Genomic DNA, 26106 nt, shown 5'->3' on the forward strand with positions numbered 1-26106 from the left:
GTGAGTCTTGGCTCTGGGGTGACCGGCAGAGAGTTGCCCAGCTACCTGCAGCCTCTACCTTTGAGGAAATGTATTTATTTATTTTTTTGTATCAGGGATTGAACCCAGGGGCACTTAACCACTGAGCCATATCCCCAGCTCTTTTTGGTATTGTATTTAGAGACAGGGTCTCACTGAGGTGCTCAGGGCCTTGCTAAGTTGCTGAGGCTGGCTTTGAACTCGCGATCCTCCTGCCTCAGCCTCCCAAGCCCTTAGGATTACAGGTGTGTGCCACCTTGAGGAAATCTTGTAAGCCTTGCTGGGCACTGTCTCTGGGACATGGTCTTGAACTCTGTGGATCCCCTGGACCCAAGTCTTCTGGCTTCATCAATCTCTGCCACCCTGCCCTGGCCATCCTGGGGCCTGTGGACAATGACAACTCTGTCACCAGTTAAAATGAGGCAGAATCAGGCAGGAGCCAATGGAGTGAAGGTCACTCCGGTGGATTCAGGAGAACATCAGGGTCATCACCTTGCCATTCATGGGTATTTATCAAAGGCCTTATTTCTGTTTGTATTTTTAATACTCTTTTTTTAATGAGAGTATTTGCAATTTGAATTTTTTATTGATCTGATTGTGGTAAAAAATAAACAGAGTCCTGCAACCTCTTTACCTGATTTCCATCTTACAAAGCTAGTACAATATGGCAGCTGGAGTATCCACGGGGATGCAGTCCCAGATCTTATTCAGATTCCCCCGGTTTTGCATGTACTCATTTGTACGTGCGCACGCGCACTGCACAGGTTCCCAAGTCCGAGACACAGTCAAGGAACACAGTGTTGCCCCCCAGGACCCCTCCTCTTGCCCTCTGACAGCCACCCTTTCTCCCGCCTGCCTCTCCCTGTCCCAAACCCCTGGCCTTCTAATCGGTTCCCCATTTCTAAAATGTCATTTCAAAATGTCACATAACTAGAATCACACAGCACGTGACCTTCAGGATTGGCCTCCTTCATCCAGCCTGGCAACCTAGAGATTCACCCAGGCTGTTTGCTCTCATGCTGAGCCCGTGACCTGGACGCACCACTGTGTATTTAACCTTCCCCCACGGAAGGACACCTGGGATGTTTCCAGTTCAGGGCTCTTACAGATAAAACTGCTGCAAACTTTCGTGTGTAAGTGCTGGAGCATGTATTTTCAGCTGTCTTGGACCAGTGCCCCGGAGTGTGATGGGCGGGTTGGGCGGTCGATGCGTCTTCAGTTTTCTAAGAATCTGCAGAGCCGTTGTTCAGAGTAGCCACAGGGTCCTGCATGCCACCAGCGAGGAAGGAGTGGTCCAGGGTCCCTGCATCCACATTGACCTTCGATGCTGTCACTATTTTTTATCTTGGCCATTGAGAAGAGATGGTTCTCTGGGTGGCTCTGCTCGCAGATCCCAGAGTCTAATGGAGCTGCCCATGTGGTCAGGGGCTCATCGCCATCTCCATGTCCCCTTCTCCTGGAGGGCTGTCTGCATGTCTTTTACCCACGTTCTTGCTGGATGGATGGGGTTTTTTCCTGTGGAGTTTGGGGAGTGAGGGTCTCATGGGTGCCAGGGTCTATGACATGAGGAGCTGTGGACACATGGCAGGACCCACCCTCTTTTGGAAGAAGAAAATAAATGCACCTGAAAACAGAAAAAAAAAAATAGGATAAGTTCCAAGAGGACAAGGTTCCCAAGTCCAAGACACAGCAGTGCTGGGACAGGGACCCAGGGGTTCTCCTAGGCTGAGGGAGTGCTCCCAGAACCAGACTCCTGAGCCAGGCCCTGAGCATCCACAGGACAAGTGTCCAGTGCAGGGGCATCAGTGCCCCCTCAGTGGAGGGACAAGCCCAGCGCAGGAGGAGCAGAGGAGGCAGGTGGGGCAGGCCGATGGCCTTTCTTGAAACTCCGCAGGAAGCCACGGGGGAGGGGATGTGACTTATGGGCTCCTCCTGCCCCAGCTCTCCTCCGGTCACCTCTCAGCGCTGGGCAAGGAGCAACGGGGTGGCCTCCCAGAGCTCCCGCTCTTCAGAGCCCACAGCCTCCGGGGCCAAGAGGAGGGCGGCTAGGGCGGCTGTTTAACACTCCTGACAGCTCCGCCAGACCCTCTCCCAGACAGACAAGTGTCAAATATTCATGAGAGTGACCTGGTGGTCACTCCCCCTCCTCCTCCCCTTCTCCCACAGCCTGACGTGCCTAGTCCCAGGCCTTGGCTCCTCTCTGAGGCTGTGTGGATAGCTGGGCCTCCCCCCTCCAGCCTCCTAGGAACCTACTCCTACCTCACAAGGAGGCGGTCACAGGCCCTGCCTTGGGTCTCACAGGTGGGATCCCGGCCCCTCAGGCAGGCAGCCCAACATCCCAGCCCCGCCCAGGCCTCCCAACACCACCCCTCCTGGACTCCCCACCAGGGCCCCTTACCCCGGGACATGTCAGAACATCTGCTACTTTTGAAAGACTGTTGACTTGGTTGCGGGGGCAAAACTTCTGTGAGCTCTCCAGGGTCCTGGCCCTATGACCAGTCACTCTGGCAAAGCCTGTGGCCAAGGCCACCTGAACTTTGGCATCAGAAGGCCTTGGCATTTCCAGTGTAGTCCTGGGATGTCCCAAATTGTCTCAGGGAGGTCATTTCCTGGTCTATATAATTGCGTGGTGTTCCTACCTTGTAGGTGGCAAGGAGACGACTTGAGGCTCAGAACAGACATGCACTAGGGGGCTCGGCCTGCCCATGGGCCTCCCAACCTTCCCAGGTGGATAGAACCACCATGGGGTGGAAGCCAGGGACACCACAGGCCTCTCCCAGCCTGGCCCCCGCGAGACAGAATCCCTGTGACCGAGCTGCGCCTGGCCAGGGTGGCCCTCGCCTGCCCTCACCAATGCTGTCCTGGGGTGTGAACTCACAGAGGTGACCTGAGGACCACCTTGGCCTCTCCTTCCCACGCTTTCACCAACCCATGTGCAGATCCTTCAGCAAGGAACCTGGGAGCTGAGAGGCAGCAGCTGCCCGCCTCCCTGCCCCCTCCTTGACTGAAGTGAAGCCTTTATTCATTGAGGCCATTTCTCTCCTGAATAAGATCTTTAATAATGGAGAAGGTGCCTCTCCGACCAGCCAGGGTAGGGTCCCTGTGTGTGTGCCTCCCTGGGCATCCCTGGGCCCTCTACCCGCATCTCGCCCCCTTTCTGCCCATCAGCACCATCGGCCCTACCCAGGCTGCAGCTCTGGGCACCACTGATGCCCCTCACAGTGGGGCCAGGCATGGAGAAAGGGGGCCTGTGGGGTATTGCTGAGGAGGTGTGTCGGGGAGGTGGGGACAGCTGTGGACAGGGGAACTGACAGCTGGGACCCGGCTGAGGGGGCCTGAGAGCCAGCATAAGGGGTTTGGACACTGGCCAGCCAAGGGGTCACTTCATCCAAATCTGACCAGGAGTCACTGTGGGGCCATGAGCCATGAAGCCACTGGAGGGTTGTCCTCTACCTGGAGCCTCCAGAACGCAGCAAGCCCCTCAGCAATTCAGGGATCATGGTTGGGCCTCTTCCAGTGTTCAGACGGTTCCTACAGAATGCAAGCAAGACAGAATGGAGGCCAGGGGCTTGCTTCCTGTGTCCCGCAGCCAGGGAGTGGGTCTCCAGCCAGGGCTTTGGCTTTGACCCCGGAGCCAGTGTCTGCACTGAGCTGGCCCTGCATAGCCTCTGGTTCCAGGGGCAGCAAGGCCATGAGGTCACTGAGGGTCCTAGGCCTGGTGCCCTTGGGACAGGGGCCAGCATCACCCAGCCTCACAGAGAGGCCTCACTGGCCTCTGGCTGTCCTGATCCGACTCCTAAGCCTGGCTTCCTGTCCCTCCGTGGAGACTGTGACAGGACTGGCTCCCTGCCTCCCTCCCCCACCGACTGCACATCTGCCTGTCAGTCACACTAAGCCACAAATGTAACACCCGTAAAGCCTCCCGGTCCTAGAGGGACCGCAGACACCTAAATGGCCCTGGCTCTGAATGGCTGACAACCTGGCCATTCAGAATAGTCCCGTGAGCCCCAAGACTAGCACATGGATACAATGAGCCCAGGGCTGCTTGGGGGCCGTGACCCAATCACAGGGGCCGAACCTGTCCCATGGCTACAGGTACCAGACACAAAGGCACAGCAATGCCCAGAGGGACCACTGCGGCTGACTGCAGCTGGCCGGAAGGGGCCACGCTGCTGCCCCTGGGGAACTGAAGACCCGGATGGTCTGGAAACCAGGATGATTGAGGGGCCTCAAATATTGTTACAGGAAATCAAGTCCCACTGCTCTGGGGCTGTCCTTTCTCAGTTCACACCAACTCCGATTCAGGCCCCTCCGTCTCTTAACCACCCACTCTCTCCTCCGGGATCCCTCCCGTTAGCCATTTGAGTTGCTTCTTCAGGTCACTGCACAGCTGGGTGGTGGGATCCATCCGTGTGCCCCTCCTGTGGTGACCATCAGCCACTCACCCATCCTCAGCTTGCCATAGGTGAAAAAAAAAAAAAAGGCAGGCAGAGCAAAGGCTCCGGGGCACAGGGACACCCACTGCTGTCCACGGGTTTTAGTGAAGAGAGAGGGGCTTGGACTGGGACCTCTGAGTGACCACCAGCTCTGGCAATCTGGTCTTTTCTCAGGCGGGGGCTTCAGTCAGCGGGTCTAGGCTCACCCTCATCCCCCCCCCCCGGGAATCCTCACCACCTTCTTTTGGGGGGCCCCATCGTACGCTAGAGCAGGGTGCAGAGAGGAAGAAACCCTTAGAGATGGGGCAGAGAACACATGGAAGGGGCAACGGAGGCCCGTGGGGCAGCAGAGCTTGGGGCCTCTCCAGATATGACTAGCACGCAAGCCCGGGGTGAGGTGAAGGCCGACCTCACCCCGATGTCAGGTGGCCCAGCAATGCCCCGGAGGCCCCTCTGGGATCAGCGGCTCAGGATGCTCTGCCTGTTCTGCTGCAGGAGGCCATGAAGGCGTCGGATGGCAGTCTCCTGGGGGACCCTGGGCGCACACCGCTGAGCAAGAAGGACAGTGTCAAGTGGCAGCGGCCACGGCTCACCCGCCAGGCCCTGATGCGGTGCTGCTTGGTCAAGTGGATTCTGTCCAGCGCAGCCCCGCAGGGCTCAGGTAGGGCTGGGGCTGAGGGCAGGGGATCTGCTTGGAGCTCTGTCCTTTCTGAGGCCTCAGCCTCGCCCCGGGTCTCATCAGGGCAGTGAGCTCCGGGCAGGACTCAGGGAGCGTGGGGACAGAAGGCTGAGGCCATGCTGGGAGTGGGTGGCTGCGAGGACGGAGCCGCGGTCTCAGAAGCCAGGTTCCTCCCGACCCAGCACCCACCTGCCAGGTCTCCTTGGGCATCTCTCTTGTCCTTTCCAAGTCCTCTGTAAAAAGAGGGTCTGGTACCCCTGACACAAGGCACATATGTGGATGGGCATGAGGGCCTGGAGAGGGGAGGCTTGCCCTCAGCCCTCCAGTGTGCCCCAGTGTGCCCCAGTGTGCAGAGCTGGCATCCTAGGGGTTCACAGAGGAACTAGCAGAAATGGCTGTCCTGTGCTTGCTGACGGCCATATTTGGTGTTTGGTGAGTGTGACAGAGAGGGAGATGCAGAGGCAGCCCCCACGATCTCACACACATGCACACACCTCACTTAACCTGTGCACGCATGCCCGTGTTCCCCACACACAGGTGGGTACAACCACCTTGCACACATGGGCACACAGCCCTCACGCCTGCATGCCATGCACAGTTGCCCTTCCCACGCACACACTCCGAACACTCGTGATGTCACACACGGGTGAGAGTCTGCCTCTGAGGTACACACTTGTCCTTCAGACCTGCGCCTTGCTCACTGTCTTGGACGTCCTCTAGCTGTGTGGTTTCCAGGGAGCCTCAGGCTGGAGAATGGGCACGATCAAGGTCCCAGCCTCTCAGGCTTGATGGGGTCACATGTGGAGAGGGCCCCCTGAGGGGCCTAGGATAGGCAGCAAACATAGCGACAAGCAGCCACTCCCAGTGTCCTGAGTGTGCATGAGGGGACAGGGCTGCTACCCGCCAAGTCCCCATCCTGCCTACACCATTCCAGCCCACAGGAGCCCTTGCCCATCTGTGCTGCTCTCACCCTTAGCTGGCATTTGTCCCCCAGCCTCTCCCATGGAAGTGCTAGCTCACTTGAATACACTCTTAGGGCCCTTGTGAACCCCATATTTATTGTGGGGGAGGATAGGTTTTGCAGGTGGTAGAAACGGGCTGATCACATGTTCACCGGGCTGCGTGTCCTGCAGCAAGATAAAAACACTCTATTTTCCGTCTGCTAGGGAAGGGAGAGCAGGGGGGCAGGTGCAGCCTCTGTATATCCAGGGGACTCTGGGTCACTTTAACAGGCACGGCTCTGTACCCCTGAAACCCAGAGTCCCTCCTGGCCTCTGGGTCTCCCAGTCTTCCTGGTGGATCCAAGGGGGGTGACGGAGCTGAGGCTTCCTTCTCCTCCTGTAGGTCCCATGTCACCCACCCTCACCTCTGCGTCTCCCGCTGGCAGGCAGTGGTGGCTCAGGATGGGGCTGAGGCTGGTGTGTCCTTGGCCAAGCAGCAGCCCCGCAGAGTGCGGATGATGGGAGAGAAGGTGGGAAATGGAAGAGATGGGAAAGCCACGCCCACGGCCACGCCCAACTCAGGGCTTTTCCTAATGGGCGGGGCCTCTTGCCTGGGGCTCTTGACATGGCATGAGTGGAGGGCAGGGCCTCAACGTGGATGGGTCCCCGAGTTTGGTGCACTTCCCTAGGAGGACACATTTACTGGACCCCATACCAGGCAGTGAGAAGAGATACTAAAGCAAAAAATGAGATTCTATGTAATTATGGAAGCAGGCATTTCAAATCTGTCACCCTCCTTTACATAAAAGTCCATGGGTGCTTGGAGTGGTCACATGGCTCAGCAGGTCACCAGCATTGGGGCCCTGGGAAGTGTGGAACCTGGAGCACCTTGGCGTGCTCTGAGCAGGGTGCCCACCCTGACATGGGTCTCCTGGGGACCCCACAGACTGAGGAACCCAGACCTTGATAAGCCCACATTCCCCAGTCCAAACAGATCTTGTACATCCTTGTGTCCTCAAGGACGACTCCACAGTGTGGCGACACCAGGGGCTTTGTGCACATGTGTGCAGGTGAGGCGCCTCTGCTCCCTGTGGGCTCTGGGTACGGGGGACAATGGGTGCCTTTCAGTGCTGTCTGTCCATGTGCTCAGAGAGGCCGGGCACGCAGTCCTGAGCACTCCAGGGTCTGTGGAAGTCGGGCGACCCAGACACTTGGCCCTCCTGGCCGGGTTTTTCCATTCTGCAGGCGCATGGCCAGAGAGATGGGTGCTGAGAGCAGAAGCCCAGGTCCAGTGCGGTGTCCTCAGGGCTCCGGTAGGTTGGGACCTTGGCAAAGAGTGAGAGGGACTGAGGGACCTGGAGAAGAAAGGACAAGGGTTGGACCAGCTTCAGCTGTGCCCTGGGCAGTCACTCCTGGGCTGAAGACCCCAGAGTTGCAGCTGGGAGGTGGGCAAAGGTGGTGGCCTCTGTGGCAGGGGGGTGGGGCCTCAGCCAGCAGAAGCACCCCAGCCTCAGCCCACAAGCTCCAGGGAGCTCTTCTTGATAACCCAGAAGCTGGGACCAACCTGTTATGTGTACTCCCCAGCAAGGTCCTTCCTAAGGTTCTTCCTGGCAGGACACCTCTCGGAGAGTGGCTTAGGCAGCCAACCCGATAAACCTGCTTCTCAAGTCTGACTCCTCGTTAGGGCTGTGGGCCTTAGGTTTCTTGGATTGTTTAGCCAGAATGATACCCGCTTAACCTGGGTCTTGACTGTGGACAGCCGGATCCAGGCTGTTAAGCAGGGCAGCACTGGCTCCAGGCCTGGACAGGTTTGTAGAAATTCTGGAGGGTCAACGAACAAGGATGTGACTAAGCCCTGCCACTGTGGGAAGCGTCTCCCCCACCCCTTGGGCTATTCCTGAAGCAGCCCTGGAGCACCAGCCACGTGCTTCTGTGTGACAGTGCGACTGCTGACCAAAGGACATAGCCCCACCCCTCCCAGAGTGGAGCCCTGCAGTCTCCTCAGCCCCTGAGCCCCTCTGTGTCTGGGACATACTCCTCCCAGGCTCCCATCATAGCTGCAGGAAAAACCAGGAGACCACCACCAGCATCCTCCTGGAAAGGGGACAGCAGAGAGATCTGGGAACAAAAAGTCAAATTAACTTGCCTCTAAACTGTGAGAATATATCAATATATACTGCCAGCATTTTACCGTGTCTGAAGCACCAAGATTCAACTGATATTATATTTCCAAATGTAATATCAGATTGGATGCAGATTTTTCTGGAAACTGGTTCTGTGATTTGGAAAGCTGCCATCTTTACCAAAAGTAGAGGCAGAGGTCAGGTGGAGCCAGGGGAGAGGTGATTTGTGAAGAGGATTTCTACACAGAGGGGAGTTGTTTGAGCCCACCACCCTCGAAGTTGAGGGGCAAGTTTTGGTTTCTTCTTGTTACTTAACAACATATTCTATAGTGTCTTAAAGTAACAGCTATTTTGTTTCTCTCTATCCTGTGGGTCAGGAATTTGGGCAGGGCTCCTCCTAGATGGTTCTTCTACTTGGCATGTTACCGGTTGTGATAATTTGCCTTTCGCTGGTGGCTGGGATGGGCGTGAAGCTCCTGGGAATTGCCTTGTGGTGCATCAGTGTGGGTCTCTGTCCACGTGGCTGCTTGGGCTTCCTCACAGCATGGCAGCCTCAGGGTAAGCCAGCTTCTTACTTGGTGGACGCTTCCAACAGGGAAGTTAAGGGAAAAATCAATCAAGATAAGTGCAGGGGCAGCCCAGATTCAAGGGGAAGACAAATAGGTTCCGCCTCTGTGTGGAGCTGTGGTACGAAACTTTGGCCATCTTTAACCCACCACAGGGGCCTCAGCTAAGAGTCCCTAGTGGAGAGATCCAAAACCCCCTCCTTAGAGATCTGAGCCCTCTGTGGTCCACCTCTGAGGGATCGCTATGAGCCCCACTGTTTTATTTATTTTCTTTTCTTTTCTTTTTTTTTTTTGTACAATTAAGATATATTAATAACTTTGATTTCTATTTTATTTTCTTGAGACAGGGACTTATTTGGTTGTCTGGGCTGGCATCAAACTTGCAATCTGTCGGGGGCCATTCTGACGCGTGATTGGGTGACTCCCGTTAAGGGCCTGAGGCGCTTTGGCTGTGTCGAAGCTTTCCCAACCCTTTCCTGATGAGAGAGCCCATCCGTGTGGGGTGTGCCTGACCACTGACCCCGGAGACCCAATCACTGACCCTGACCTTGGAGTGCAGCCCCCCCTCAACCTTCATTGGATGGAATTCTCCCCTGAATCTCTTGTTCCCCAAATAAAAGGCTACTCCCAGGCGTGTTCGCTCTCTCTCTCTCCTGCTAGCCCAGAGTAATCCTCGCTGCCCTGCTGGGCGGCTAGAGGCGGGAACCAGGGAGGTGAGCCGTCTCGGACCTAGCAATATAAATAAGGTTCCTTTTGCCTCAGCCTCCCGCATAGTGGGCATAACAGGTGTGTGCCACTGTGCCCACCTGACACTAACCTTAATCACTGTGTCTGGCACTGTCCCAGGGTTCCCTGGAGAACCTGCTAGATGTCGTCTGGGTCCTATGGATCCCTCGCTGTGTAGCTGCAGCGTCTTCATCCCTTGACCATCAGGACCGTCCACCTGGCCAATGCTCTGTTACATCCATTAATCTAAGTGATACAAGGAGCCCATGATGGCCAGGTGGCTTCTCAGCCTGTGCTTCCGCAGAGCCATGGCATCTCACCTTCAGAGATGGCTTCTTCCTTTGGAATCTGATATCTCTAATCCAGAGCCCAGAGCACTGGAGACACAGGCCAAATGCTAGGCATGGGATGGGGACAGCCTCACCTCATCCCTTGGTTCCTGGACCGTCCTTTGGGCGGGAGAAGCTGCATGTCCAGCATCTAACAGGACGGTCTCAACCTCGCAGCAGTAGACCTCTCCACCTCTGGGCAAGGCCATCCAGGGGTGGGACACGTAAGGACAGTGGGGTTTGAAAGCACTTTGTTGCAGTGAGCCCCTTGGTCAGTAACAATGACATGTGGGACCCCAGCAGCAGGACAGCCATACAGGCAGGTCCACGTCTAGATATGTGTGAGGGGAGACCGGGAGGGGAATGGTGGCCCTTTCTGTGATGCGTGGCATACACTTGGCTGACCTGCCACCTGGTGGCTGGTTGGGCACTCAGCAGTCAGGCCAGACAGCGGGAGGGATTCTTGTGCTGAATCTGTGGAACCTTAGGCAACTACGATAAGGGCACTTTGTTTCTGAGCAGGCACTCAAGTGGGCAGGGGAGGCCCCCCACTGCACAGAGCAGGTCCTCGAGTCTCCCTGGTTCCCAGGCCCCTGCCCATCCCTGGGCACCTTTCCAAGAGTTCACCAAGGACTCTGATAGCCTCCCTCTGGGTTCTTCCCCAGACTTCCTTGCCACCACTGCCCCAGTCCTGTCCCCTCCGCCTCCCTGAGCCCTGAACAAATGGTTAACACCTTCCCATGGTCAAGGTAAATCTGTGCCTCGGCCATCTCTCCTTCCAGACAACAGGGGTAAGTAGATGTCCACAAAGTTCTGCCCCCCGGGAACATGTCCCATTTTTCCTATCCCCAAGTGGGCCCTAATATCTGCTCGGACTTGGTGCTAACAGTTCCTCCAGTTCTGTCTGCAAATCAGATGTGAATTTTGTCCTCTTTGAGAAGTCTTAGGGACTTACCAGGTGTGGGTTCAGGGGACGGTGGCCATGTAGCAGACACACCACAAGAGTACAAGCCACCTGCTTGCACAACCGGCCTGTGCCCTCAGTCCCCACACTGCCCAGGCTCTGAACTCGTGTTGCAGCACCTTTACATCATCGTGGAGCGTTACACACCAGATCCTGCAAGCTGGGGGAGAGGGCGAGGTGGAGGGCAGCTCAGGACTCAGGCAACCTGGTGTCCCATCAGCCCTTTCACCTCTGGCACAGCCCAGCAGCAAGCAATGGCTGCTTGCTTAGAAGGAGATTTTTGCCAAAAAAAGTAGACTTTGCTTAGAACCCGAGATTCTCCCACTCACACACACACACACACACACACACACACCTGTGGCACCACAGGTATCCTAACCAGCCTCAGGCACACTGTGCCATGGAATGTGTGGTTGACTAAGCCCCAGGGCAGTGCTGCTTGCCCTGGCCAGGCCTGCTGCCCAGCCACTTCTTGAGCCAAGTGACCAGCTCAGAGCAGCATGCCAACCCATGACACACAAGCCAGCCCATGAAACTCTGCATCTTCTTTGATCAGCAGAAGCTACAAGGTGAAGCATTCTTCCTTGACACTGGAGAGGATCTTGTGACTTGCCTGCACTTGTATATAGCAGAAGTACCAAGTAGCAATGGCTTTATCTAAGATAGGAGGTGGCGGGCACGCACTGTTAGTTGAGGATGTGAGTCAACGTCTGTTCTTTTGCCCTCACGGTTGCAAAATAGTTGCTTTGGCTTCCACCATCATGGCCTCATTCCAGGCAAGAGGTAGAAGAAATCTGGTGGAAGGGGAAACTGGTGATGCTTCCATCAGGAAAGCAACACTTTCGGAAACCTCTGGAAGATTTAGGCTTACATTTCATGGGCCATAACTAAGCCATGCTGTCTGCAAGGAAGGTGGGGGGAATGGTAATTTGGGGGGCTGGGCCTATCTCCATCTTCAATAGAAGCTAATTCCATAGACAAAGAAGCAGGGAGAATAGATGTGGAGCTGGCGTTCTCAGCCACACGCAGCACAACAGCTCACAGGGTCACACTGAGGGCTGAAGGTGCTCACTGGGGCTCAGAAGGCATGGGGGTGGGCGGGGTTAGCAGTTCCTGCTCCAGGTACATCTTCCCCTAATCTCATCGGAGGGACCCCTTCCCACCTCTTCATGCTGCACCAGTAAGGCTGCGGGGTGGGATCCGTGAGTAGAGGTCAGAGGCCAAGAAAAAGCCAAAGACCAGGGTCCCCTGCCCCAGCTCTGCCTGGGCCCTGGCACTGAGCCTCCTAGGTGACTGCGGAGAGATGGGGGCCTGGCGGGGCCCTCTGCAGTGAGATCACACCCTTAGTGAGAGTCACACTGGTGGCAGCTCCTCCCTGGGTGCTGGGAGCTCGGGAGCCCTGCCCACCCTCACCAGTCCCCTCCCGTACAACCGCGGGGACAGGGAGCTCCTGGGTTGGGAGGCTGAGGAGCCAAGTGCAAGGTGGAGGGTCCTGAGGCAGGGGTTGGGCTGGTGGAGAGACACGTCCAGGGCAGGGGCTGTGGGGCTCTGGCTGCCCAGGGCCTCTGGGCCTCTGGGCTGCGGGGTAGCTTGTCTTTGGAAAGACCAAGAGAGCAGGCAACAGGGACAGAGATAGGGGCCAAGAGAAGAGACGCCGGTATTGAGAGGCCAGAAGTGGGTGGGGGAAGAGAAAGTTCTAGAAAAAGAAAGGCACTCAGCATCAGGTTGGGAGAGGCAGGCAGAGGAGGTGGAGAGCAGGGGGCGGCGGCCTGCCCTGTGGCCTGTGGTGCAGAGCCTGGGACAGGCCCTGGGCCTGGGGCCCCCAGGCGGGGCATGGCGGGGCACGGCGAGGGACCCCGCCTGAGGCTGCAGGAGTGCCAGCATGGCTGCAAAAAACACCTGGGCGACATCATCAGCTTCTTCTTCCGCTTCATCTCTGGGAACCTGGCTCGAGGTGAGGGCTGCTCGGTGGGACCAGGGGTGCGAGGTGGAGGGCAGAGAGAGGCAGCCCCTGGGGCTGAGGACCCAGCCTGCCTCCTGCACAGCACTGTCCAGGGGCAGCGGCCCTGGGGACAAGCCTGGAAAGAACCGGCTCTGAGCTCTGCCCCTCTTGCTGTGAGCTGTGGGCAGTGGAGGCCAAGCCAGGGCTGCCCAGGAGGAAGAGCAGGAGGGGAGGGGACAAGTCTCCTCCCTGGTGTGCACAGACCCTGGGCCCCTAGGCTGGCCCTCCCTCCCTCCCCCCCCCTTCCTCCATCTGTGGTGATGATAAGGGAGATGAGCTAGTGGGTGACAGATACCCACCTTTCAAAATTCATGAAACCCAACATCCCTGGAGGTGTGGCAGGAGTGCAGGGGGTCCCCTGAGAATCCCTGAGTTCTCTCAGGCTCGGTTCTGGGCTGGAGCTCAGGATGGGGGTGACTCCAAGCAGGCTGCGTCCCGTCCCCTCTTCCTCTCTGCCTCCTCCGCCCCCCACCCAGAGCTGAGCAGGACCAAGACCCAGACTCAGTCCTGGGGACAGCGAGGAGGGTGGAGGGGAGGGATCCATGCACATGGGGACCCAGAGTCTCCTTGGCAGGATGCCCGGGAAGGGGTGGTGACAGGAGTTTCAGACCCAGAAACAGGGTGGCCATCTGCAGCTTGGGGACCCAGCAAGGACTTCCTGGCTCTTTTGTCCTGTCCTGCTACTGATGGGCTAAAGCAGTCATGTGACTTCCTGGGTATAAATCAAAACCCCTAAAAATCCTGCATGAGTCGGTGTGGGCGTGCGAGGCTCACTTCCCAAGAGCCAAAGCAACAGGCTGAGAGTGATGCCCACAGACCTGCCTGCCGACTGTGAGTCAAGGGCAGGGCTGGAGTCCCTGACCTTGTCCCCTCCCCAGAGGCAGGGCCTTTAGCCCAGGTTATTCCCTGCCTCATCTGGAGCACCCAGCACAGAGCCTCTGTCACGTTAAATGCCTGTCAGACTCACAGATGACATTTTAAGAATAAAAACACCAAATTGAGCACAGAATCAAACCTCTGGAAATCAGTGGAAAATACTGGAAAGCAGAACTTAATCTCTAGGGACAAGAGGAGAGGATTCTGCTGTTGTGACGGTTTGCAGATGGGGGCCAAGTCTGGAGCCACGTGGCAAGCTCAGGGGGCTCTGGTGGGGACCCAGGCCCTTACCTTGAGGTGCTCCTGCCACCCTTGGCCTTGCCTGCAGGGGCAGAGCACGCCCCTCTCCAGGAAGGGGGAGGAGGGGATTTGAGGTGGGGCCGCTGGCCGCGTCTTTGTGAGGAGAGACCCCTGGAGAGGCCCAGTCGAGGGCAGAGAGGTGCAGCCAGGGTCACCAGCCCACCGGCCATGACCCCACTAGCTGCTCCTACAGCTGCCCCTACATGCTCACTGATGAGTAACCTTGAGGGTCTCTCCTGACCATGGCCCCTCATCTGTCCAGTGGGATATGTAACAGAACCTGCTCTGTAGGAGGCGGAAGGGTCAGTTCCTGCCACGGTGCTGTGATAAACAGAGGTCCTCGTGACCAGGTAGCTTCACGTGTTTTTCAGACCTTCCACCTGCAGGGCCTGGTACCCTCTCCCCCACCCCCGCATGTACGTGTGTGTGTGTGTGTGTGTGTGTGTGTGTGTGTGTGTGTCTCTCTCTCTCTCAATAATTTCTCCATCCTATCCTTAGGGAGAATGAGACAAAGCCTGATTAGGAGCCTAATAGGGTTGTCCCCAAGGTGGACAATGAACACTGATTCAGAACCAGGGGAGGGAAGGGTAAGGACTGCAGGTTTGTGTCTCCTGAGGTACACCCTGCCTCCCCAGGACAAGGTAGGGCGTGTGGATGGCGAAGGCTTGGGCCTGCTGGTCGACCTCCATGCTCCTATGGGCTCTGCAGGCCACTGGCTCTGGGCCTCTTGCCATGTGGGGAAGAGCTACCTGGGCACAGAAAAAGCCGAGGCCAGCCAGGCCTGGGGAGCCCCGTGGTGTCCTGAGAACCATTGGGGCAGCTGCTAAAACCACAAATGCCCAATGCTTACCTATAGGACCACCTGGGGGAGACCCTGGTCATTGTCATTTCTGACCCTTCAGTCCGCTCTGTGGGATGGCTCTGGCCTGCCCTCTGGATGAACTCTATGCAGACCTGCAGACACTAGGTGTTAGCCATGCCCAGGGAGGCCTTTCATGCTGTTCCCACGGCCAGGTGCCCTTGGCCCTGACTCTCAGGTGCTGAGCCATCTCCTGTCCACGCCTTCTCTAGGATGGAACCAGGCAGAGGGATGCCCCTGCCCCTCCTTGGGGTCTGCAGGTGGTCCCAGGGCAGCATATGCAGGTCACTGCCCTCCTCCTGGCTGCCTCTGGCCAATGTATCCCCAGCCACCAACACACCTCTTCCATGGGTGGGTCAGAACCCCCTAGTCCTGTACCTCCCAAACTCCAGGGGACACACTCAGATACCCACAGGCTTCTGAGAAGCCCCTTACTTGGATGGGGTATGAATGGAGGCTCCTTGGGTGGGGGACGGAGGGAAACACCCCAACACACCTGCCTTTTCCAGCATATTCTCTCCCTCTGAGTCACCAACCTCCACTTGCTCTGCCCTTCAGGGAGTGAGGAGGAGCAAGTCACAGAGCAGACTTCCCAGTCCCAAAATGTGACCTGCCTAGCTGGTCACCATCATTTGTGTTGGCCTTGGCTGCTGGGACTTCTGCCCAAATGCTACAGGAAAAGTCCCATCTGACACCCAGACAGGAGATGTGGGGCCCCATGGCCAGCAGAGAATCCCTGCCATCACAGAGCAGGCCCAGGGCTCCCAGAAACAAGCATCTGTGGGGCAGAGGCAGGGAGGGGCCAGGGATGAGGCTGGGACAGCAGGGACAAAGCTGAGCACATCTGGCTTGAGTTGTCAAAGCAACGTGCCAAAGCGTTAAAAATATCGTGCGCCTACAAATAGACTCGAGAGAGTGTCAAGGTTCTGGTGAACCCTAAATGCGGAAAGCAGAAACGTGACGAGGCTGATTCACAAGCGAAATACAGGCAGCTTGACAGGGGGTGGCAATGCAGGGGACAGAGAGAGGATGCTCCCATGGACACTTGGGTTGGGAAACCAAGAAAGATCCAGGACAGCAAAGCCACTGCCTGCAGGTTCTTTGCCAGAGAGAAGAGGAATCCATTGCATCTTATCAGCTTGACAGGTCTGTGTGTGCCAGCCCCAGTCCATGAACCACTTAGTTCTGTCCCCAGGAGTGGACGATGTCCTGGCAGGACCTCAAAGGTTACTCAGTGGTCGCTAGCTTTATTCCCAAGTTATAAAAACAGAATCTCATGGCTCTGTGCAAAGCAAATTCTCACCTCTCTGAGCCTATTTCTCATCTGTGAAGTGGCCATAAGAGGTCATGGAGAGGGGCTGTCAGGTGACATATGTCCATCAGTCTGACATAACAGGGTACTCTTGAGGATTGTACCGGTGTCAGTTAAGGACAGAGCAGTGCTACCCCTCACAGCCAGTGTCTGGGATGATGCTGATGGGGTCTTTGTGGCCCTGAGCTGGGGCATCTCCCTTTCTGGGCCTCAGTTTCCTTGTCCGTGAAACAAAGGCTAAAAACAGAGACTAAAGATGGCGACTTTCAAGGTCAAGGGCCAGCTGTAAATCCTGTGATTTCTCCCGGCTCCACTTACCCAGGTCTAGGGGATGCCCAGTCCTGCCTCTATGTAACTCTTTTCCCCGCCCCTCCTTTCTGCATCCTGGGATGTCCTGGGCCCTTTCACAGCTCTGAGCATCTCCTAAACCTCTCCCTAGGGCCTCACTAACGAGGCGGAGTTCATTAAGAGCCAACTGTGAGCAGTTTGGCATTTTTCCTTAGCCAGTGGTTGGGTTCTGTGGACAGAGCAGGCAGCTGTGGTCCAGGCCCCCACTCCAGCCTCTGCCCACCCAGCCTCCCTCATGGCCTGCCTCCATACAGACAGAGCCAATGGGCAGGGTGACCAGGAAGGGTGGGCCTGGCCAGCTGATGAGGTGGGCAGGGGAGTTTCCACAAAGCATTGAGGAGCCACCCGCCTGGATATGGGGACTTCCCAGCCCCATAACCACCTCCCTGGCACCAGACCCCTCCCCTAGCATGGTGTGCGTATGTGGGGGTCCCTGTGCTCTGAAGGGGAGGGCTTTGGAGGGTCTTTGGGGTGAGGGAAGGGAGGCTGGGAAAGTGTGCACATGTCCAGGATGGGAGGAACACTTAGGACAACTCAAGGGAAAGGGAGAACCACGCTGGGTGGCTGAGGGCTTGGAGCTCCCAGGCCGACCCTCACAGGCTGGGGATCCTGGAGTCCCGCCCTGGGAAGGCCCAACCTGCCCTCCCTGCCTCCCTGCAGGAGTTCTCCTGCTAGTCATTCCCCATCTTCCCACCAGGGGGCAGCATGTGCCAACGTGGCCATCTCCCTGCACCAATTTAACATTTTGTCACAGGCTGTTTTCTGACCACGCCCTTCACACCTTTGGGGCTTTGGGACAAAGAGAGCTAGCATTCTCAGGCTGCCACCTCTCACCCAGGATGCATCCTGGCTCTCAATTCCCTGAGTTTAGTCCTTGCTGCCCATGAGATCTCTGCTCTTGTCACTAGTGTTCCATGTGGTTTAGAGTGACAAGAGCCTCATTCCATGTCACCTCCAGAGGCTTCAGGAAGGTGGGTGGGTCCAAGGATGCTGCTTAAGAAGGTCTTTTGCTGTCCTCTGCATTCGTGTGTGGATGAAGGGACGGGTTCAAGGCAGGGCCTCCTGATTGGCACCTGACAGGGCTGGGGGAGGGAAGCCCACAATGATCTCATTTAGGATGCTTCCCCGGACACAGACCAGGGCTCCCACCTACAGCCCACAGGCTGGGGGGTCTCTGGGGTGAAATGGTGGAAAACAGGCCATGAATAGACTTTGCCAGTTTACTAGATAGATGAACGAGTGGATGGATGATGGATGATGGATGGATAGGGGAATGGGTGGATGGATGGATGAATAGGTAGATGGGTGGGTGGATGGATGGGTGGATGGATGGATAGGTGGATGGGTGGATGGATGGATAGGTGGATGGGTGGATGGATGGATGGATGGATGGATGGATGGATGGATAGGTAGATGGGTGGGTGGATGGATGGATGGATGGATGGATAGGTGGATGGGTGGATGGATGGGTGGGTGGATGGATGGATAGGTGGATGGGTGGATGGATGGATAGGTGGATGGGTGGGTGGATGGATAGGTGGATGGGTGGATAGGTGGATGGGTGGATGGGTGGATGGATGGATGGATGGATGGATAGGTGGATGGGTGGATAGGTGGATGGGTGGATGGATGGATGGATAGGTGGATGGATGGATAGGTGGATGGGTGGGTGGATGGATGGATGGATGGATGGATAGGTGGATGGGTGGATGGATGGATGAATAGGTAGATGGGTGGGTGGATGGATAGGTGGATGGGTGGATGGATGGATGAATAGGTAGATGGGTGGATGGATGGATAGGTGGATGGGTGGATGGATGGATGAATAGGTAGATGGGTGGATGGATGGATAGGTGGATGGGTGGGTGGATGGATGGATGGATGGATGGATAGGTGGATGGGTGGATGGATGGATGAATAGGTAGATGGGTGGGTGGATGGATAGGTGGATGGGTGGATGGGTGGATGGATGGATAGGTGGATGGGTGGATGGATGGATAGGTGGATGGGTGGATGGATGGATGGATGGATGGATGGATGGATAGGTAGATGGGTGGGTGGATGGATGGATGGATGGATGGATAGGTGGATGGGTGGATGGATGGGTGGGTGGATGGATGGATAGGTGGATGGGTGGATGGATGGATAGGTGGATGGGTGGGTGGATGGATAGGTGGATGGGTGGATAGGTGGATGGGTGGATGGGTGGATGGATAGGTAGATGGGTGGATGGATGGATAGGTGGATGGGTGGGTGGATGGATGGATGGATGGATGGATAGGTGGATGGGTGGATGGATGGATGAATAGGTAGATGGGTGGGTGGATGGATGGATGGATGGATGGATAGGTGGATAGGTGGATGGATGGATAGGTGGGTGGGTGGATGGATGGATGGATGGATGGATAGGTGGATAGGTGGATGGATGGATAGGTGGGTGGGTGGATGGATGGATGGATGGATGGATAGGTGGATGGGTGGATGGATGGATGGATGGATGGATGGATGGATGGATAGGTGGATGGGTGGATGGATGGATAGGTGGATGGGTGGATGGATGGATGGATAGGTGGATGGATGGATAGGTGGATGGGTGGATGGATGGATGGGTGGATGGATGGATAGGTGGATGGGTGGATGGATGGATAGGTGGATGGGTGGGTGGGTGGATGGATGGATGGATAGGTGGATGGGTGGATGGATGGATAGGTGGATGGGTGGATGGATGGATAGGTGGATGGATGGATGGATGAATAGGTAGATGGGTGGGTGGATGGATGGATGGATGGATGGATAGGTGGATGGGTGGATGGATGGATAGGTGGATAGGTGGATGGGTGGGTGGGTGGATGGATGGATGGATAGGTGGATGGGTGGGTGGGTGGATGGATGGATGGATAGGTGGATGGGTGGATGGATGGATAGGTGGATGGGTGGATGGATGGATAGGTGGATGGGTGGATGGATGGATGGAGTCAAGTCTTCATTCTCTTTTGAAATAATGGTGAAGATGGTGAGAAGTTGGGTTTATTTTAAAAATATATATTCAGTGTCCCTACATTATAAGTGAAAGATGGTGCTTTGTGGATTTTTCCAATTTGGGGGAAAAGGTAAGAGGGTTTATAAAAGCCTGGGACCACAGCCTGGCAGACCCCTGGTCTGGAGTCTGGATGAGGGCTCTAGTCACAGGCTGGCTGAGTGACAGGCAGTGCCTGGGGCAAGCTGTGGGGAAGGTGTCCTGGCTGGGGCCCAAGGAGACATGCTCCCTGCCTCCTTTCAGGGAAAGATACAGCCATGCTGGTGAGGTCATGCCTCCACCCCTGGGGCTGGCATCTGGTCCCCAGAGGAGGGTGCACTGAGGAATAGAACCTAAGTAGTGGCCAAAATGTTAGGGGAAAAGCAGGGAGTGGCAGAGATCATACAGGAGCTCAGTCAGGTCCATGAGTCAGGATCACGGGAGTGAGCAAGAGGAAGAAGGAACCAGCCATGATGGTGGGAGTACTGACCACAGCGCCACCCAGCAGGCTGAAAGCTCACGAGACTGTCTCACCACTGTCACCAAACTCAGCTCAGAGCCCATTCCACAGGAAAACCAATGTCCCAGGGATGAGTTTGAGGAGAGAGACATTTTTTAGTGGAAGAATGGAGAAGTACGGGCTGTGCTCAAAGATCAGTTTCTCATCTTCAGGGGGCTTCGAGGGGTCAGTTCAGGATAGGAACAGTGAGGGGGCGGCTAACAAAAGGGAGGAATAGTCATGTCTTTCCTTGGAACAGGGAAAGAGCTTCCAGGAACTTGGAGGCCACCTCGTTCACTCTTTCGTGGTTGGTGGCTCTGGTCCTGGAGGGTCTGTGTCCTTGGCCTGGAAAGGAGTGAGAGAGAGCAGGCATACTCATCTTGTATTATAGGTTTGGACAAAACACTTCTAGGATGGTCAACAAAGGAGTCAGACAACATGAAAGCAGGGAGGTCAAGCCTTTCATTCTGTCCCAGTCACATTCAGTCGTCTCCAGGCCTGAGGGAAGAGTCAGTGTTTTCAGAAAGAGTGGACTTCAGTCCCTGTAAAGTAACCTAGGCAACTGTTAGCCCCATAACCCACACAGCAGAGGTACCGCAGGCTAGTGGGAGACTAATAATGTATAGCCCAGCTCTGTGACCTCAAAAATAAGTGATTTTTAAGTCAACTAAGAGGAAGGAAAGGTAGAGGATTTATTTTGTTTTTATCATAGTAACACCACCTCTAAATTTTTAGAAGGAAAACAAGAAGAGCCCTGTAAGAGGAGGCATTTGCAGAAACTGGGGAGCTCCCTGCAGCCTTGGGATCTGACCAAGAGTGTGGCTACTGTCTGTTAAGGTTGCCTGGATCAGGTGAGAGGCTCAGGGGTCCAAGGAAGCAATTGTCTCCTGCTCCCAACACAGAGGGGTTGCCCCAGAGCAGAGGGAGATGTGCAGCTTGTGAGCACCCCTGTGGCCAGAGCAAAAGGAGGGAACTAGAGTGAGCAGAGTGTGCTGTGGGTGGGGCAGGTTTGGAACTCATGACCATGCCCCTGGCTAACCCTGCCAAGTGGATAGCACTGTCATCCCCCACCTTTGTTGGGGGAGAGCTGGGGGATGACAGAGGGAATGATCCATCCTTCCATCCTCCCACCCATCCAGCCAGCCATCCATTCATTCATCCATCCACTCATCATAATCCATCCACACATCCACTTATTAACTCATCCATCCATCCATGCATCCACCATCCACCTATCCATCCAGCCATCTACCCATCCATCCACTCATCCATTCATCCATCTACCATCCATTCACCCATTAATCCACTCATCCACCCATCCACCCACCCATCCATCCATCCACTCATCCACCCATCCATCCATTAATCCATCCATTCACTCATCCACCCATCCATCTACCCAGGACACATTTAGGAAGCACCTACACAGGGAGGAAAGAGTCAGGAAAGGTAGGAAGGAGTCAGGAAAGCCTCCCTCTGCCCTCTCTTGCCTGCAGAGCCCTTCTAATCTCCTCACCCCAAACATGGCTGGAAACCTGCTGTGGTTGATGTGTCAGGGCCAAGCCTGAACTGGGCATATCTGGGGACCTGATGCCAGCCTGTACCAGACAGGGGCTCCATGTCCCCAGCGCCTTCTAAAGGCAAGAGGGCAGAGGCAAAGACCTAGGCACAGTTTACCCCTGGGGCTCCCCCAAGAGGATCTCAAGTCCATGCCTGTGCACTGGGGGGGAGGGGGGATGAGGAAACACCTGACACAAGGGCAGTCTCCATCCCTCCCCCAGCTCCTCCATGCTTCATCTCAGACCTTCTGAGTTCTCATGGCACAGATGGGGAAACTGAGCCCTGGAAAGAAAACGTGAGCTGCACGTGGCTTCTATAGCCCTGGGAACCCCCAGGACAGAGCTCTTTCCTCTGCTCAGTCTCAGGCTTGGTGTCCTAGCTTGCAAAATACGAGGGGCACAGGCCAGGGGCTCTGTCTCAGCACCTGGAGGAGGGTGACAGGCACTCAGTGGGCGACTGAGCTATTTCCAAGCACTGATTTCACAGGGATGTGGCTGAGGTGGGTCTGTGTGGAGGCGGAAGCCACAGGGCGCTGGCTGAGCTGTGCGCATGCGTTTGCGTACGCTTTCATCACCTTCGAGTCCCCTGTGATCCGTGTGTCTGCGTGTTGGACAAGAGACAAGGTGCTGTTCTTGCAGTAGCATCTCAGACCACACTCAGAGGTCTGTACCCTGACCACAGGGACAGCCTGCTGCTCGAGCCCTTCCATAGCAGAACTAGGGGGTGGGGGTCTGCTGGGCAGAGCGTGCTCTGACTCCCACCTTGCAGGAATAACAGCCCAGCCCTCAAGCCTGCGGCTGCGATGGAAGGGGTGAGCACCTGTGGAAGGAAGAGGAAGAAGGCAGAGGGTGGCTCCTAGACATGGCCTGGACTGAGGTCATCCACCGCCACGTACCAGCTGTGTGACCTAGGGAAAGTCACTTCTCTGAGCCTCAGTTTCACCATCTTTAAAATAGAGAGTAATGACAGAGGAACTTAATTTTCTGGGGCTGCAAGGATTAAATAAGACCCAGCAATCAGTTTAGGCATACTTGGCTGATAGTAGGTGCCCAGATAACACTGCAGTCAGGCTCAGTGGGTGCTTAGGCTGAGTGGCTCACCCCAGCCTTCTCGTGCTTCCGGGGCTGGTACTAAGACAGCCCTCTCCTGAGATGCAAATGGAGCCTGTGTTTTAACTAAGCCAAGGATCTGGGGTAAGATCAGAGCTTCAGGTGTCTGCCTCTGCCTTTGTTCCTGCCACGTCAAGGCCAATTTTGCTTCGTATTGGCCCTGGGTGCTGCCCTGCACTCGCCTGTACCAAGGTGGACCTTACCAGCCCATTCTACAGATGAGGCGTGGGGGCACGCAGGGAGGGGCTGCAGCGGTGCACCTCCGCCCACTTTGGGAGGGTGTGTCGGGCATAGGCTCTGGTGTCAAGTCCGCAGCTGGTGTACACATTCACAATCAGACCGGGTAAATATTTACAGGCATTATGGCAATTGATCGCTTTCGATCCTGATCCCGCGCCCTGCTGTGAGCGAGCCCTGCTTACTCATGCTTTCTTAAAAACAGCCTCTTCCCTGGAGCATCTTGAATAATTCAGTTGCTAATTGTCTCCAAACTGCAAACTTGAAAATGCCAACTCAGGGCTTCTCCCACCTCGGTTCTCCTCAAACCCCCACCCATCTCCTGCCACAGACCTGACCTCCTGCCCCTGCCTGTGGCCGCTCTGGGGAGGGGCCTGGGAGCTGGGGTTCCGGTGTCCCTCCCATCTGACCACAAGCAGGGCCATGTCCACTGGTGGGGGAGGAGAGCCAGAGTAATTGAGCTGAAGAGCTGATCTAGCCGCTGCTCCCCAGGGTCCCTTGAAGTGCTGCAGATGGGAGGGGAGGGGAGGGCATGGGGATCGTGAGGCAACAGGGAAAGCCGATGCTGAAATGGGTGTGTGGACAGGCCTCGGGCCAGAGACCACCATAGCTGTGGCAGGCACAGGGGTGAAGCCAAATTTGTGTGGGTAGTTCCCCTGCAGCCCATTTCCTGGCTGGCAATGCTTCCCGGCACCCTCCGAGAGCCATCTCTGTGTGGGGTGAGGTCCTGCCTGCCTGTGTGGTAGGATGACCCAGCCATCATCAATAGCACCACTCTGAGCTCTCCTTTCTGTCCTGTAAGACCCCACAGGGTGCTAGGAAGATTTGCCGGTGTCCCAGTACAGTAGGCATCTGCCAGTGTGAAATCTCACAACCACAGGACCAGGCCTGGCTGAGGCCAACCCTAAGGACAGAGCCAAGCCTGGCCAAAGTTGGTGGCTGCTGCTACAGGACTTTTGCACCAAGGCACTGGGGTCGTGAGGCCCAGTCCTGGGGAGCTTGCTGGACTGGCCTGGTCTCTCCTGCGCTCCATGCCTGAGGCCAGGCCCAGGATATCCACCTGGACACTCACTCAACAAGTCACGGAACTCCTTGTTCAGCAGGGGCTGTCCTGGCCTTGGGGACAGCAGGGAACTCAGAGCTCAGAATCCCTCTAGAGTTTAGAGGCTATAAAACGAAACTGATAAATAAAAGATGTATTAAAAGGAGACAGAGTGATAGAAACCAATACTGAACAGGGAGGAAGGGATGGGGGCACCCAGGGCTGGGCCTGGAGGGAATATTGCCATTGAATAAAGATCCAACGGCGAGAGGAGAGCCCAAGGGACAGTGGTCTAGGCAAGAGCCAAAGTCCAGAGTCAGATACAGCAAGAGCTGTGTCCCGAGCACCCAGGAGAACAGAACATTATTTGTTATGGTGGAAAACAAGCCCACCTGTCCTGGGGGACAGTGAGAGTTGGGGTGCGTCGAAGTTTAACACATCCGGGGGAAGTATGGGGGGATAGGGCATGTGAAAGGCTGGGACTAGAGACAGGACATTGGTGGGTTTTGGCACAGAGATGGGATTTGGTGCCCAAATCCCAGGCAAAAGCAGTCAGGACCAGTGTTCAAAGGCCTCTTTGGTTTGCTTGCCTGCGACCAGCTTCTGAGCCTGGTCTTGATTGATGTACACTGAAGGCTTCTATGGTCAGTTCTAGCCAGCAAAGCACCAACTCCCTTCCCCTCGGTGACCCTGGGCCTGTTCTGACCATGGGCAGCTATGAGAGAGAGTTCCGGCCAGTCAAGGCCAAAATACCCACTGCCCAGACCTGAGCTGGGCTGGGCAATGGATCCCTTTGGACAGTGAGTGGCCCCTTGTCTGAGACACTGAGGCTGTAACGTGTACTCCTGGTGACTTCTGGTGGCCCAGTATCCAGTGGCATGGAAGAAGCCCTCTGGGAAGAGTGAAGCTGAGGTGCAAGAAGTCAACATGTGACAGGTGGAGATGTTGAAGGCCACATTCCTGGTCACCTTCCCTTCCCTTCTTGTGGGTGAAGGGCTATAAGTGCCCTTGCCTGAGCAAGGTCGACTGGAGCCCTCACTCGGCCCTTGGCAGTCAGATGGAGAGAGGAGGCATGCACAGAGAACTGGGGAGGGGTAGCATGAGGGACTGACTCTCCTAACCCCTAGACCAGATTGCCTGAGCCAGGCTCAGGATGAGTGGGTGACACTCGAGTGGCTCCTGACACCAGGGCCAGATGCGAACTGCTTGGGGCAACTTGAGGGTGATCCAACCCTTCAAAGATCCAACTGCTTTAAAATGCATCCGAGGCCAGCCCAGCTCCTCTGGGTTCTGGATGGAAGTTGTACTGTTTGCTTCCTGATCCCCCCACCCCCCACCTCCCACCGCCACCAAGAGTCTCAGGTTGAGCCTGGGATTCAGGTAGACAGTGAATATATGGGCTGGGTTCCTGCTGTAACCCAGGGGTGTGATTTTGGGGTTCATGGCACAGGGGCTGTCCCTTTCCATGGGATTCAGGGACAGGCTTCCACAAGGTCCCTGGGTTGGTGTGAGCAGCCTCCCTACCCACGGATAAGCCAGCTGTGGGCAACCATCAGGCAGCGTCCAGGTGGGCATCTGGGCTCAGGGCCCGGGTCCAGCACCTGTCACCTGTGAGTATTTAAGGCGCAACTACCAGAGGGGAATTACCAAGAAGGCGTGTCCTCGGGCCCTTGACCTCAGGCAAAGGAGATGGGTCAAGGCAGCGTGGGCCAGTCCTCCGCTTTCCTAGGAAAGACGAAAAGATAACTAGGAAGGAATGAGGAAGGGGCCTCTGCGGCCAGAATCAGGAGGACCCTCTCAAAGGCACGGCACCCCTAGGGTCACACTGAAGGGCAGCAGGATCCACAGCACAGAGTGCTCAGAGACATGTGGGTAGGAAATACCCCGTTCCACCCTAGTTCTGCCACCAGATCCTCTGCCCGCTGGCTGCCCTGGCTGGGGTGGCAGCCGTACGGACTCTCCTTTCTGTGCATGATTCCTAAGTCTGGGCCCGGAGTCTGCGCCTGTGGTAGGTGTGGGTCTTGAGAAGCTCAAAGGGGGAAGCCCTGTGCCTCTCTGCCCTCCACGCACCTGGGGGACAGCTTGTGGTGGTCAGAGCCCCTCTTCCTGCTGTGGGGTGGGGACAGGGTCATGCAGGCTCCTCCCCTGTCACCTCATGTTGCCA

The 26106-nt window shown here is 56.2% G+C and overlaps 1 protein-coding gene across 1 annotated transcript in view; it reads left to right on the top strand.

The window, feature by feature from the left end:
• Positions 1 to 26106, top strand: part of KCNIP3 (potassium voltage-gated channel interacting protein 3) — a gene marked incomplete at its 5' end in the record, with an annotated part of 77074 nt that overhangs the window by 5984 nt on the left and 44984 nt on the right. Inside the window, one exon of the mRNA XM_081265500.1 lies at positions 4950 to 5115. Coding sequence (XP_081121626.1) covers positions 4950 to 5115 — 166 coding nt within the window. The remainder of the gene's footprint in view (positions 1 to 4949; positions 5116 to 26106) is intronic.

Source organism: Spermophilus citellus, assembly GCF_964194105.1.
Source record: "Spermophilus citellus genome assembly, chromosome: 13".
NCBI classification, from domain to species: domain Eukaryota; kingdom Metazoa; phylum Chordata; class Mammalia; order Rodentia; family Sciuridae; genus Spermophilus; species Spermophilus citellus.